Raw genomic sequence first — 16,365 nt, forward strand, 5'->3', positions numbered from 1 at the left:
CTGCCAAGGCAGGGAGGTGGGTACCTACGGTGTGGCCCTAATGTGAGTCCCCGCCCTTGGGTGACGGGGGTGTGAACCTATGCTGCGCTTAGACTAGTGTACTCACGGGACCTGGATCCTAGAACTACACTAATACTACACACAACGCAGGAACAATCCGATGGCACTGATATTGCACTTGCACTGACACTGGCGAACTCGCGCGAGAGAGTTCAAACCGGTACCGAGAAACGGAGCGCATCAGCAAACGTCCGCACGGGGCGGAAGCCGAGCACGGAATCTCAAACTTGACCTTAAGAAACTCGTACTATCTCGCTTACAATTCGCACACGTACAAAACATGGCGCGTAGGCAATAACCAATAGCAGACCGTCACGCGTTATGATTGGCTGAGATATTTTCACGCTATTCAAAAATAAGATTTCTGCGCAGTTACGGTAAAACTTATAAAAGTAGTAGAACTGTAGTCTTAATTACTTGTAACACCTTCTCTAGTTTCACGAGTACATAATTATTAACCACATTACAATTTACATTTTTTGGCACTTCTTTTTCCAATCGATCACAGAGCTCGATTTTCTGCCCACTGGCATTTAACATCGTAAAGAGTTCAAAATCTACTGCGGAAAATGCCGCTTACGTATTTAAGATAACTCATTTATATGGATGGTGGCTACCATATTATGACATTAATCCACGTATTTCACATATCTTTATTATTAAAAACATTTCGACTCAATTGAACTAAAAAGTTCAATTAATTTATGTTGTTTTATTGTAGTCCACACCTTATGTGCCAAGAAAATTAAATACCTTATTTACCAGTGTCAGAGTAACTATTGTTAAATGACTAGTTTGTCAGGGACTCAGAAAAATCTGTTCTATTCCTGTAATCTGACAAATTGTGGTTTTACAATATTTCAAAGCAGGTAAATAAGGCATTTCTGCATAAAGTAAATGCAGTGGTTTTGAAAAAGATAGCTTATTTCAATAATTTTGATTGACCTTGAAAACTCCTACGGAAAATTGTAAAAACATACAATAAATGTGTATTCAATAAACAGTACCTAATAATATAAATATATACCTGTATTAAATGTCTCGACAAAAGCTTTATATAGGACGGAAGCTTAATAACAAAGATTTTTGTTTATATTACATTTATGTCAACGAAAAACAAGATTCGAACGCACTACTTCATTATTTTAATAGAATTTACTTTGCAGGTAGCCAAACTAATAGAGAATCTGCTTGTATCAAACCATAAAATATTTATAAAACGTATAAAAGTATTATTATTTATTTATTCTTCAATATTTAAATCATATTAATCTGAAGTAGGTATGTATCCCTTCTCATTTTAGTTTAATCTAAGCAATGAGAGGTATTTACTTTAAAATAAATAAACAGAGAAAATATAATTTGTTCCACTCGAATAGAACAACTTTCATTTAACATTCCTTTGATATGAATTCGTTATAGTGCCTTTGGCAATTTAAGTTATAGTATATTAGAGATAATATTAAATATTAATATAATTCATTATTTCACTCTTAAACCACGACCCAAATATCTAGGTGATAAGGGATATACAAAATTTATCACGAATTTTAACTGTTATACAATAATAACGAAAGTTTTTGAAGAAAGAATATTCATTAACGAAAGTTCCAGAGGTGACCAATACAACTAAAGGTGACTTAAATATGCATAAAAAATCTTAGGATTCGAAGTTAGATACATTTTGGACTACAAGATACATCACGTTCACTAAGTGACTCTCATTGTAGTTGGGCCATTATACAACGTTAGTTTTAGTATAAGCAAAAACCGCAACACTTGTCAAATATTTTCACATAAAGAAAATTTAAACAAATTTCAAAAATATTTAATGAAAATTTACGAAGTTATGAGCTTGTTGTGTTATGTCGTTGTCCTTATAAAACATGGTCACCCCGAGCGAGTAGCTGTGAGCGAACGGGATGGCTGGTATAGATCGTGGCTCGAATCATCTGTTGCATGCAGTCACTCATTAAGTGTCCAAACTTGCAGGATTTTAAAGTATTTTTTGGTCAAAATATAACACGGTGTAAAAATGCTTGCAATCGATTCTGTTACTGGATCTGAAAAAACTATTTTCAGGTTTTGCTTATACTAAAACTAACGTTGAAGAAAAAATGTAAAACAAGAAGAGAATAATGATGGAGATGTAAACACATATTAATAATAACAATTCTCGATTATTTATTGATTACCACTAACAATTATATATTTATAAGATTACCATCGATATCATAAGCCTTCGAAACAGGGTGGGCGAATTATGGTTTTCGAGCGTAAATAAAACATCACACCGTATGCTTTCTAACTCTTTATAGTCGTTTCTCCTGCTATTATGTGATTAATAGAAAGGACTCACGACCCTCATTGCTGAGGGTCATGACTCCTTTCTATTAATCACATAATGGCAGGAGCTCTCTTGGGAGTTCTCGGTGGGTTCCCAGATCCTTCCTCATAGGTACTACTCGCTAATAGAACGAGATTTCGATTCTAAGGTTGTACAGTTATTGTCAGATGATAGTGATAATAGGATCGACGGCTTAACATGCTCTCTGAGGCACGAAGGAAACGAAAAAGCCAAATTTGGACCTCCAAAATTGATCGTTCATCCGGCTACCGACTTGGGTCAACATCGCTTATTGCAATCGCAATCTGCGTTGTCACGACTAAACCACACTTGCTTACTTGTACCATTATTGTCTTCTTCTCTGCATCAATTTCTAACATAACTTGTGTATAATATCTTTCTAATTACCCATTAAAAATGAATTATTTAATATTTTTTCAATTTTGAAAGAGAAAGTTCTATTTGCCTTTTATCATTAGGTACCTGTAATAAAAATCACTGCACTTGTTTTATATAAAAAAAACAGTCAAGTGCGTGTCGGACTCGCACTTAAAGGGTTCCATACCGTCGTACAAGGAATAACACTTATTGACCCCACACCAAGCCCACCGTAAACTCATGCAAGCTAATGACGGACAGAGCCATTTATGTTTACATGTTAATAGTAAACATATTTGTTCGTTAATCAATTTCTTGTAAAGATGTACCTAACCACAAAGCGGTTTTAGTATTTTTTCCTTTATTTGTGCTATACGATATTGCTATCTGCCAAATTTCATGATTCTAGGTCAACGGGAAATACCCTAAAGGTTTAGACTCCATTTTCTTTACAGACACGACAGCCAATCAGATATGATAGACAGACAGACAGACAGGCAAACAAACAAATAACGAAGTTATCCTATAGGTAAGGTTTCATTTTAAGGTATGGAACCCTAAAAACGTAAATAATTATTTGAGTTCGCCCACCCTATTTTAAAGGACTTATAAGCTGTAACTGTCTAATCTAGTGGTAAATAATATCCATGACTGGATGGACTAGAGTTATAGGTAGGTACTAGATCAAAGTATTAAGTGCCCCGTAAACGGTCCAACATGTTTGGCAAATATTACGTGTTTGTGAAATTATTTTAATTTTACAAACACGTAATATTTTTAAATAAATATTATTGCAGTCGTGTTTGATGCGTTTGTCAAACAAACTACGTGTTTGGCAAATTTGTTCGTCAAACATGCTTGACGGTGTACGGCTGCGTTTGTCACACAAACTACGTGTTTAGCAAATTCGATTGACGGTGTGTTTGACAAACATGTTTGACCGTTTATGGGGCACTTTAGGTGAAAGTAAAAAGAAAAAGTCGCCCGATTTCTTAGAGTAGAGTAAAATATGTTTAAGCAAAACGGCAAAGAAAATAAGGCTTTGCGCTCTTCCGTAATTGACATTCCGCAAATAAGATCGAAGCATTTCTGTGTCCTCGTTTCTAATGCGCTAAGATGTGGAATTTCTTTCCGGCATCTATAAAGGCGAGTTTTTATAAATTGGATATTTTCTATACCTAATATTTTCTTTATTTTCTCATAATATAATATGGCACCGTAGTGTGAATGCTTGCACTTGTAAATAGTGTTGATTATCGCCTTTCATTAAAAAGTAAATGATTATTTTTTCTTAAAATAAGCATAAAGTTAAAGTTAAATAATATGTCATCATCATAATCATGATCAACCCATCGCCGGCTCAGTACAGAGCACGGGTCTCCTCAAAGTGAGAAAGGTTTTGGCCATAGTCTACCACGCTGGCCATGTGCAGATTGGTAGACTTCACACACCTTTGAGAACATTATGGATAACTCTCAGGCATGCAGGTTTCCTAACGATGTTTTCCTTCACCGTTAAAGCAAGTGATTACAACGCACATAACTCCGAAAAGTTAGAGGTGCGTGCCCGGGATCGAACCCCCGACCTCCGATTATAAGGCGGACATCCTATCCATTAGGCTATCACAGCTTACATTATATAAATAGTTAAAGTTAAATATGTACCAAGTGCCAAGTAGGTACAAGTTGTCAGATAATGTCCATAACATTCCGGCAAACTGAGGTTAACACCAATATTTAGTTGTATCAAAAAAACCGGCCGAGTACGAGTCAGACTCGCGCACCGACGAGGGTTCCCAACTACAGTCGTATTTTTAGACGTTTTGCATGACAAATCAAAAACCATTATGCACAAAAATAAAACAAGATCTGTTTTAGAATTTAAAGGTAAAGCCTTTTTAGGGTTCCGTAGTAAACAAGGAACCCTTATAGTTTCGCAATGTCCGTCCGTCTGTCTGTCTGTCCGTCCGTCCGTCCTCGGTTAATCTCAGAGACTATTAGTGCTAGAAATCTGTAATTTGGCATGGGTATAAATATTAATCACGCCGACAAAGTGGTGAAATAAAATTTTGATAAATATTTTTTAGGGTAGCTCCCCTACATGTAAAGTGGGGATGAACTTTTTTTCTTGTCTACCCCATAGTGTGGGGTATCGTTGAATAGGTCTTTTAAAAATACTGTGGGTCTGGATTTGGAAACATCATTTTTTGATTACTAGATCCGTTTGTAAAATATGATGTTTTAAAGTGTTAATTTTTATTAGAGTCAAGTGTCCCCCCTCTATCAGCCAAATGGTAGTATATAGGAACGTGAAAAAATTCACAGCAGTAGTATATATTATAATCAATTTTAAAGGAAAACTATCATGACTAAGTAGGGTTCACAGATTAAGGAGTTACATCTGTTTTTCGAGGATTGTGACTACGGAACACTACACTGCGCGTGGCCCGCCACGCACTTGGCCGGTTTTATATGATACCCCACTTGGTATAGTTAGGGGGGTTAGGTTTGTAAGTGGTCCGAATTCCAACTTAGTGGCCAAAGTGAACCTCACCTGCCCGTGGTGACGCTATTAGCATATTAGCTAACGAGGCTCTGACGCTCCCAGTCTCATTTATGGGTCGCTGTATTTCATGCCGTACGGCGTAATCTCTACAGCCTCTAAACCACATGGCTAGTGACCACACTCCAGTCGTAATCAGCCGCAAAGCATTCCGGGCGACAGACGGACAGACAGACAGACAACAAAGTGATCATATAAGGGGTTGTGTGTAGTACGTTTGTTACTCTTTCACACAAAAACTACTGGATAAAATTTGGCTGAGATTTGGAATGAACATAGATATTATATTATACACTTGATTAAAAAACCTATATCTATGCGAACGAAGTCGCGGGTTTCATCTTTCTGTCACAGTCTTTATTCAAATGTATGGAAAGAGGTAATAAATATTATTCGCAATGCACAGGTATCATGCCTGTCATCATCATCATCATCATCATCAGCCTGTGGAAGTCCACTGTTGGCCTTCCCTGTAGTGTACTTATATCATATAGTTTTATAATTAAAGGTATCGGGCGACTTATACTACTAGATGCTTGTAGATAATAAAAATAATAGATAAGTAGGTAATAGAAAAGTAGGAGTGTATATGAAACATTTATAACATGCTCTATCTAATTATTATTACTTATTTTTTGACTAATTGAAGTTTATAACTAGACACGTAATTTTAAAAGACCCTGGTAATATATCTACTTGGTAGATACGTGGAACATATTTTATATATTGTAATAATTATACTAAACACTTAAGGGAAGCCACACACACATATAAAAGTAAATTAGCGCAAACATTTCTGTAAATGCGATTCAGCTTTGTCAAATCTTGATAAAATCAATTCAAATAAATATTTGCGTAAATTTATTTTTATATAATTATTAATAAGTATGTGGTTTCCATAAACATTGATAAAATGCATTGTCACACTCAATATAATTTCTTCTAGTCCGTTTTTTGCAACTCACTGTATTTCGCTTTAAGGTCACCCAATATCTATCGACGCAGAATCAGCTTGAGCCTGTCCGAAAAAACTTTTATGTCCACGACATGGGAGAAAACGACGATGCTTGCCACGGCTCAAAAAATGGTGCACCCGGTACTAATAGTAGACAAATGAAAGTCGGCATAATATGGTTACGTCTCCTATGTTGTATAGACGGCCTCGGCTATGCGAGTAGGTGTTGCGGTGATAGTTGTTGATACGCACACGGCTGATTCCACGTGGTTCTAAATCGTTAAAGGTCTCCCCGTATATACGTTAGTTTTAGTTAACGCAAAAACCAAAACTTGCAAAAACATGGTCACCCCAAGTGAGTGGCTGTGAGCGAACGAGACGGCTGGTGTCAATCGTGCGCACTCCCGCTTGCACAGCTCGAATCAGCAGGTGCCTGCGGTCATTCAACTCGGTGTCTAACTAAACTTGCAGGATTTTATATCATTTTTTGATCAAAATGTAACCCGTTGTAAAAATGATTGCAATTGATTTTATTCCTGATTCTGAACAAACTGCTTTCATGTTTTGCGTATACCAAAACTAACTTTGTAGGTATGGGAAAGACGCTTAACGATTTTATTAGTGTCTCCTTGAGAATTTTATTAGGAGATTTTTAAGAAATCAAAAGTAAGTACGGTACCTACAGTAGACTTGATCATCAAATCGAGATATTAAAATCGAACAGAAACTGATAAAGATGGCTTTAAATATAACCAAAGTTTGTAAGTAACTAAAATGTTTTAAAAACAGTTTTCATTTACATTAGAGTATAGTACAGTTGAAAACAATTGTTTTAGAGATAGCTATCATAAGTTTAAGTCGACCATTAATAACTTTATGAAATCATTAGAAATGTCTTATCGAGAATAAGGATAACCAACCGAACCTTGTATCAATATTAGTTTAATAAGTAGCTTAATACAATCTTTACTCTTGGGTCCGATTTTTGACATTCTGTTTAACAATAAAGATCGGAAAACAGAATTAATTAAAAAAATTTATTTATTTAGAATTTTTACAAAATTAAAGAGTAATATTCACCCCTTGTATTTAAGAATAAGATTATTTTTAATATCATCTGATATGAAGGTACTTACTGATTATTTTAAGATTAGACCATTTTTAATGACTTCTATGAGCAAATCTTAAATTTAAAAACCGTTACATAATGATACCGTTATTGTATTAAAAGTATAAATACAATCTTATTACGTATACTTAATACTTTTCAATACAATATTTACAATACTAACATTATTAATTTACAGTCATCCTTCTGTCACAGTCTTTATTCAAATGTATGGAAAGAGGTAATAAATATTATTATAAATCCACAGGTATCATACCTGTACTTTGATAATAATACTTACTTAACTCTTAGCTCCCGAGCCGTAGACTTATAGCTTCCCTTGTAGTGTTTTGTCACTAGTATTATCGATATCATGTCATGGGTCTAGTAAATAAGTGTTATGTTCCCTTTTCATCGTTCCTATTTTTTTTTTAATTTTTATTGTTTTTATTTGGCATAATAAATTACGTTTATGGTTATGATTATCAAGTCCGAAATTTATTAGGGAATTTAAGGATTTGAAGCAGGTATAATAAGTTCTTTGGTATTTTGGATGGGAATGATAGTGTGAAATGAATGTACCTAGTATATACAGATTATACCTATATTTACAAAAGTTGAAATGCATTAAATGGTACTTATACTGTTAAAAATTTCTAGATAATTTACAGATACTTACTACAATTACGCAGACAGACGTACAGTCCAATTGAAGACAATGCACAATATGACTGCGCAATGTTCCTAAGCATATCTCAGCAAGGCCTGTGCACTCTGGCTGTACCTGAGCAAACCGTCGTGTTGCAACTTCAGATTGGATTACTTGTTTTGGAAACACTAGTATTTTGCATTAATAGTCAATATAGCATCGCTGACTAAGGTGGTGTAATATGGATAGTAACGGCTCCGAAAAGCGACAGGTCTGTCAGGCTACACTCGATTGTAATTCCTGAAAATCCTTTCTAAGACTGAGATCTATCGAGCGTTCTTTGAATTTGCTAAGACTTTGCCTAGAATTGAAATGACATAGACGTAGTGACAGACATATGAAACTGTCTTGTTTTAACTGTGTCTTAAGTCTAAACAAAGTTAAAGTTCGCTTTATCGATGCAAAAGCAGCGAAGCGTTGTCATACTTGTGGTGCTTGGTCTGCTAAATGATCATCAGTTATAACTCCTGAAGCAATAAACACACAGGCTGGGCCGAAGCCATGTCGTACAGAATATCGGGTGCTCGGGGCATGGCGGTATTATGTATGGCACGTTCCATACAAAATCTAACTATTTACAAAAACTCTCAACCCCGCCTCTGCTTTTGTGTGTCTAGTGCTTAAACCTGCATTGATATAATATGTAACCTGTAATATAATGATTTTATTTTTTTGTATTTTTTATTTTATTTTTATAAACTCAAGTCAGAGAGTAGTGTTGTAAAGAATCCTATTTACAAATAGTAATAGGCAAATCCTATTTACAATAGTACCTACTAGATGTCACGCAGTTTGCAAGTTGCCGCTATCCTTGATCCGATGATAGGTACGAAACGATGATTGTGACTGCATCATTGCAATAGTTGTTGTTATTGAATTTAAACTGATACCGTGTCGTATGGTCTTCTTGTTGACAGTCTCATCATTAACACATTTTATTTAGTTCCGAGTACGCTTACAGGACGCACACTCTTGCTATCAGCGCCACATTGGCGAAAATCAAGTTGTTTCAATAACAGGTCGGAAATCGCAGGTCCAGTGTACTTGTGTAGTTGTACAGGGTAGTGATTTTAGTTATTAACGAGAGTGTCCGTCGATGTGTTTGGGATCGTCACTTTGTGGCTGTCAAACTTTTGTTTTAGAGCATGGACGTAGGAAGTATCAAGTAATATTTTTAGGGCGACTGTACAAATTGTCATTATTTAAAACTTACTTCGATAAGTAGACGTACGTACGTATTTACACATTATAACGGTGTATTATGTAACAGTTTTTCAGTACCACCACGAAAGTTAAAAAGATGGCATATAGCATGGCCGCCACGAAAAGTTTCACAAAGAGTCCACAAACCTCACAAAAAATGTGAGATGAAATGCGACGTGGCTTAACTACCGGTGACGATAGAGAGCCCTTTGTTAATAAAGTTTTAAAGGTTGAACTAAAGGTAGTCATGCTAGGCCTGTGGAGAGGAAGGGCACGCTTGCTTCGCTTTACATGGTGAGGTGTATAAGGGCGTCAGATGATAATATGCTCCAGCGTGCATGTGTAGATAAGAGACAGTGTCCCATGAAGGCTGTAACACTTCACAACTTTTTTATTTATTCAACCCTCGATCTTAGATATCACTTTGTAGTTTAAGCCTTCGATGTGAGAACTGTATGAAGGTCTCTACACTTTAAAGTTGGTATAGTTCGTAGGAGTCTGAGAGACGCCGGGCGCGACGGTGGTTGCGCCGCCCTGCGCCGGATGCCTCGGATCAGACTCTAGTGAAACTAGATCGGAGATCCGACTCCTCTTGAGTGACGGGGTCTTGGCTTTCAGATGCGTAATACTGTTGACAAAATACGTGTACATTACTTTCGGTCGCGTACTGTACATATAGTACGCGACAGATCAAGATGGCAATCGGGGTTAGAGGCAGGGGGGTGCCCCGCACACCCCGCCTCATACCCTGATTGCCATCTCGACCTATCATATACTACACGTGTACACTATTTATTAGATCTACGCAATGGCGATGATTTTCTCGGTTGGAATGCATGGAAAGTCGTATTTTAAGTCTAAGTGATTGTGATCTTTTTTCTGTATTTCGTACCTTATACTGTGATTGCTCTATGGTCCTAAATAAAAGAATAAAAAAAAGAAAGATAACTCAAAGTCCCTCACCCCAGAATAAGTACCGCCATTCCACTCCAACCGCCCCGGTTCCTCGCGAGGCTCTCGACGCTGAGGCGGGGAATCATCCCTCCGCGCGTTCCGTTCCGCACTCTCTTGCAGAACCTTCATCAGGGCCAGTTGCTCACTCGCAGCCGCTAAGCGCTTCCGCACGATGAATTCCACAAAAGCGATCACAAGGGACACGATCAGCCCGCCCATCAGAGCGTAGAACAGACCGACCACCTGGCTTAGAGTCAACTCTTTGCCGTAGATCTGTAACAATGTAAGGGTTCAATCTTGGGTTGGTACTTGGCTTGTTATTTGGTGAGTCCGTATAATGTAATGGACACAGTCACCGTTGATTGGCTGACGTTTTCTCATTCTTGCGGCAACTGTCTATTTGTAGCTAAAATATCGAAAAATTTAGCCAATCACAACAATAGGGCTGTAAAACTAATGCGATATATACAACTTTCATGCTGAGGAGGCTGCATGATGATGAAAGAGCAAATAGGTAGTAGGTACCTGGATTTTTCTACTGCTCGAGAATTAGTGAAAGGTCAGATTACTCGAGCGGAGAAACATATACCTTTGTCGTGAAAAAAAAAGCTTAGCACAAATCTTGCGGAAAAACACATGCGGATTTCATCTTCCGCGTCTTGCAAAAGTATTGCGGCGCGTTCCCACTATGTCTTCGCTTTAAGTTATCGTTATATCGTTGTTATAAAAGTTTCGTGGCCGATAATTAGTCGTGCCGTCCTCTATGTGAACATCTTCATTCAAATATACAAGCCATGATACTGTAAACTGCACGTACGTGTGGTCGCGCCTTTATGATCAGATGATGATGAATCGAATAAGTTTAATGATGTCCTAAACATTTCAAAAAGTCACACTGTATTGCTGCGGCTGCTGTTGTATTAACAGGGAACGCCGTTGAAAAACACGTTAATAGTCGTTAACCGTAGGAGTAGTCACGATCAACGCGATAATTTGAATAACTCAGCGTTAGGCAATTTTAACCCCAATAATAATAATAATAATAAATCTTTTTTATTCAAGTAAACTTTCACAAGTGCTTTCGAATCGTCGGATGCATCTACCACTGGTTCGGAATGCCCCAATTCATTTGGCATTAGACGTTAACCGATCAAATGTGGGCACTCAGTTTAACGCGTTGATTATCGGCGGAATTATCGCGTTGATTAAGGCGTTGTTGGGCATTGACGTTAAGGGAACATAATTTTTAAACTTAGAATACCTCATTATCAGTTGCGCATTTCGTGTCAATAAACCAGACGCGGATGAGGCGCTGCAGCTCCCCTTCCTCCCGCAGAGCATGTAAAGCCAGGTTCACACCATCCCTGCAAGTATTCACTTAAAAATAATGCAGTGTTTACACATTCATTATTACCAAAAGCATACAATACAATAAAATTCATTATTTTGCAGAAACACAAGCAACTCCCACTTTCGCAATGCTACACAATATAGATAGATACTAGTAAATGCAAAAAAGTCGCAAAAGTGATTTCGCTATTGCGCAAATTTTGACAGAAAATTTCAACGAATATATTAAGTAACATTAGCTGGAGAAGGGCCTGATTTATTTTACACCAACGCCTGTGCGATCGTCCAAATATTATATTTGCGTCCAAATGGGAGACTGAATAGCATGAAGAGTTTTGAATATTTTGGCCTACCAAGTAGTCCTCCATTTTATACTTTTTCAAAACTAGCGACCACGCCTAAACCCACATTAATCAATAGCTTGCATCAATACAAATAAAAATTGTACGAGACAACATTCCAAAGCGTCACGTTTCCGAGATATTAGCTATCAAAGTTGTACTGGTGGAGTCATTAGTACTTACAAAAGTCTAGCCATCAGTACAACTTTGATAGTTTATATCATAGATTTATTTGTATGGTTTATATCTAGATTTATTTATTAGATTTTAGATTAGATTAAAATAGGGATAGTGAGCAAACGAGCAGGCGGGTCACCTGATGTTAAGTGATTACCGCCGCCCATGAACATTTGCAGCACCAGAGGAACCGCCGATGCGTTGCCGGCCTTTTAGGAATTTGTTGGTCCGCCCCTTGAATAACCCCATGTTGTAATCTAGTGGGAACACCGCCGATAGGAGTTGGTTCCACAGTTTGCATGTGCGTGGAAAGAAGGATCTGGCGCAGCGAACGGTCGAAGTGCACCAGACACCCAGGTGGTGAGGGTGAAATTCCTTACGGTGGCGCGCGGTGCGGTTGTAGAATAATGTGACACTTTGGAGGATTTTGTCTTATAAAATACTTAATTGTGTTGATACCAGCTATGGTTTCATACGTGGCCGCTATTTTGAAGAAAAAAGAAAATGGCGGACAGGTAGGCCAGACTCCATACTAAATTAGCCAAAGCCCTTTCTTTGTACATATATTTCTCAACCGTGCTTGGTCTTATGTAAAATAAATTAGGCCACTAACAACACGACTCCACGGATAGGCGGACGCAACGCCAATCCATACAGTCTTGAATTCACCTCTCCATGCGGTTTTCACATCAGCCACTTCTCCGCGCGGGTAGGCAGATCCTTTAAGATGCGTTTCCACTGATGCGGAGCTACGCGTAATGGAGCGGAGCGAAGTAAATTGACCATTCATATAGTTCCCACTGATGCGGAATGGGGATTTCGATCACAGTGATTGGCCAATTCAAGGTCTGCTTCGCTCTACTCCACCCAGCTCCGTGTCACTGGAAACGCACCTTAAACATTGATTGGTTATAACCCAAAGTGCAGTTAAAAAATTTACAAACCTCTGTGGCATTCGCCTTACCGTAGTTTAGATCCTTTCGGGAAAGCAATCGCGAACTCCTTGACTCCGGACTGGGTGACTGAGATCATCAGCTCGCACGGGTTCTCACCGTCTAGTAAGTCAGACGGTACGAGTCCCATCCAGGGATGGTCGCCGTCTTCACCCTGGATAGGTGGCGGTACCATTTTGTCCTGTACAACATTGGTTAGAGTGAAGATTTGCCAAAGATGACCCACGGGGTGCTTACGTATCTCGCGACAGGCTTGCGACAGGCGTAAATCTCGCGATTGCTGCTGTCAAACGTCACACGTAACCACAGCGGCTACAGAGAGACAGCAATAGCCACAAAATCAGAATAAATACCTTTAGAAGTAGCCCTATTGTGACTTTTACTGTTAGAGCGAGATAGCTCTTTAAGACATTTAAGCTCTTATTAGAACGTAACAAAAGTAAGTATAATTTTCTGTATACACACAATTTTCTAGTCTATAAAACATACAGAAAACTTATCACTAAAAAATTTATATTTACAAAAAATATACGCCGTTTAAGTGGTCATTTATGGGCATTGTGCCCAAAACACTGGCGAACCAAACCAAACCCAAGAGCTGGTGCTTATTTCGCTCAACGGTTGAGCCTTGCCGTTCAGCGAGGTAATAGCGCCAGTGTTTTGGGCACAACGCCCACGTGACAAAATGATTATGTTCTTATCACCGTGACCACTTTTTTTGTTTGTCAAGATGTATTTGTACGTGAGATCTTGACAAACAAAGGTACATAACCTTTGTTTGTCAAGATCTCACTCACTGGACTCAAGTATTTTAAAGAAATAATTGATTTGTTTTGTTGTTTTTTGTTTTTGAAGTTATTGTGCAATGGTGGGTTGCAGTATACTAGGCTACAATAAGCGAAGTGAATGTAAAATAAACGGAATAACATTTCACATGTAAGTAGGTACCTCTGCTTGAGCGAGAGGGACTGAGGGGGCCACGCTAGTTGCATATCTGGTATATCTGTGGCCACAAAGCAAAATAAGAAGAAGAAGAAGAAGAGAGACAGCAAATGAACTGTCGCATTGCTACTGCTGTCTCGTTGCTGTAGCTATTGCAACGTTTTACGTAATCACCGCCGCGCCGGTGTCCCGAATAGCAGAATAAAGTATTTAAAAAAAAAACGATTGTTAGGCGGTACGAAGTTCGCCGGGACAGCTAGTATCTGAATGAAATAAAAATAAATTGATTCATAAGTTACCTGAGGACACTTAGTGACTTTAGTGTAGGACCGCAGAGGTTCGTTCACGCGGCTGAGGGTCAAGGAAGAAGCCAGGTTTGCGGTATAGGTGGTGATTAAGATCAGTACGAAGAAGTACCACACACTGGTCAGGATTCTTCCAGAAAACGACCTTAAACAGAAAATAACCTTAAGAAGAAATGATTTCATTTCGCGCAATACTGCAAATACTTTTCTTCTACATGGCATAATATTGTATATCAAATCTTTGAAGAGAGCAATCGCCGAGTTTCTTGCTGGTTCTTCTCGGTAGAAAAGGCATTCCAAACCAGTGGTAGTGCTGTTGACGATTCGAAAATACTTGTAAAAGTTTAATTGAATATATTTTTTTTTTTCCAAAAAAAACTTTACTGACCTCGGTGCAATCTCAGTGCCTTGTTGGAACAATGAGCCTACTGAGAACCATATTGAATTCCATAGATTGAATTCGTTCACGACGGTGGTCTGTAACAATTAGTCCCAATATAGCATATTGTCTGTTCACTATAACTTGACACCTGACATTATGTTGGCACTATTGCTATGTTTACTTTATTCCTTAGAACTTAGGGTTTATTTGACGTGTGGCCACCATTTTAGTGACGTCAGCATTAGACTGAAGTTTCGAGCTGATGGTATATTTTTATTTTTACTTAAATATACGTCAAATGACGTCAAAATGGCGTGATTTCGATGTTAATGAGGTATGGTTTCAGCGCAATAGCAATTTGCGGGACTTAAATATATCAACGCAACCGGTAGGATTCGAACCTGTGTCTGCCCTGGGTATCGCTGGGTAATTAATGTGCTGCTATTAGATGGTATTAACGGTCGCTTCAGTACTGAATACGGTATTTGCCTATCATCATGATCTATACCCATCGCCGGCTCACTACAGAGCACGGGTGGTCTCAAAGTGAGAAGGGATTTGGCCATAGTCTACCACGCTGGCCATGTGCGTAGACATTTTATATTGATATATTTTATTCTCTATCTAATAAAATAATATGTATGTAAATTATAATTAACTTGATCGTAAGCAAAAAAGGAGTTAGTAAGATTATGGTAAATGCTTTGAACATTAGGCTACAGAATTGAATATTCTAAATAGGTATATTTGAATTGCTGCTTTCTTCGTACAAATAGATAGAAAGGTTGTTTGATTTCTTTATACTTAGGTTCTCTTAAATTATATATTTACCATTTTGCGGAAGTCTAGAAGGTTTTTTCGGTCTAGAAGGTTTTGGAACTTTTACATTTTTATCATCATCATCATGATCAACCCACCGCCGGCTCACTACAGAGCACGGGTCTGTAAAACCCTCAGAGTGAGAAGGGTTTTGGCCATAGTTTACCACGCTGGCCATGTGCGGATTGGTAGACTGCACATACCTTTGAGAAAATTATGGAGAACTCTCAGGCATACAGGTTTCCTCACGATGTTTTCCTTCACCGTTAAAGCAAGTGACACATAAATAATTGAAACGCACAAATAACTCTGAAAAGTTAGAGGTGCGTGCCTGGGATCGAACCCCGACATCCGTTCAGAAGGCGGACGCCCTAACCACTACGTTTTTATAATATTACCTAATTCATATTATTTTTAAGAGATATACGACTATAATTTTGAAAGGATCTTAAAAAAAATATGTGATTTTGCCAGATCCATAACACATAACTAAATCTCAATCTAACTGTAATATAATATATCTATTCTTAAGTTTTTATTATTCTTAATAATTATTAAAAATTCATAGAAATTTCGCGGCTGCGGAAAAAGGTACCACGAGAACACTTGTTTAACACCTATATTATATGAGAAAATATCCACATCTGCCCCCCGATTGTGTAAGAAAAACGTAGGTACCTACCCTACATCATAATCATAATCGACAGCAAATTCTGACCCTTGATTGGTTGAATTCAAATTTAATTGGTTCATATTTTTTCCACAGCCAATCAAGGGGCATTTGCTATCGATTACGATTAATACGATCTTCTTACATAAT

The 16,365-nt window shown here is 37.8% G+C and overlaps 2 protein-coding genes across 2 annotated transcripts in view; one reads left to right on the forward strand and one right to left on the reverse strand.

The window, feature by feature from the left end:
- The window catches only part of LOC117995436 (N(G),N(G)-dimethylarginine dimethylaminohydrolase 1), a 408,993-nt gene that overhangs the window by 25,370 nt on the left and 367,258 nt on the right, over nt 1-16,365 (forward strand). The gene's annotated exons all lie outside the window — the stretch shown is intronic.
- The window catches only part of LOC117995781 (glutamate receptor 1-like), a 307,480-nt gene continuing 300,693 nt past the window's right edge, over nt 9,579-16,365 (reverse strand). The window contains exons 14-19 of the mRNA XM_069508830.1: nt 14,733-14,821; nt 14,339-14,489; nt 13,109-13,278; nt 11,538-11,640; nt 10,286-10,549; nt 9,579-9,950 (exon numbers count right to left, since the gene is read on the reverse strand). Of these exons, the coding sequence (XP_069364931.1) occupies nt 9,876-9,950; nt 10,286-10,549; nt 11,538-11,640; nt 13,109-13,278; nt 14,339-14,489; nt 14,733-14,821 (852 nt within the window). The 3' untranslated portion in view covers nt 9,579-9,875. The remainder of the gene's footprint in view (nt 9,951-10,285; nt 10,550-11,537; nt 11,641-13,108; nt 13,279-14,338; nt 14,490-14,732; nt 14,822-16,365) is intronic.

The sequence above is a fragment of the Maniola hyperantus genome, chromosome Z (assembly GCF_902806685.2).
Source record: "Maniola hyperantus chromosome Z, iAphHyp1.2, whole genome shotgun sequence".
NCBI lineage: Eukaryota > Metazoa > Arthropoda > Insecta > Lepidoptera > Nymphalidae > Maniola > Maniola hyperantus.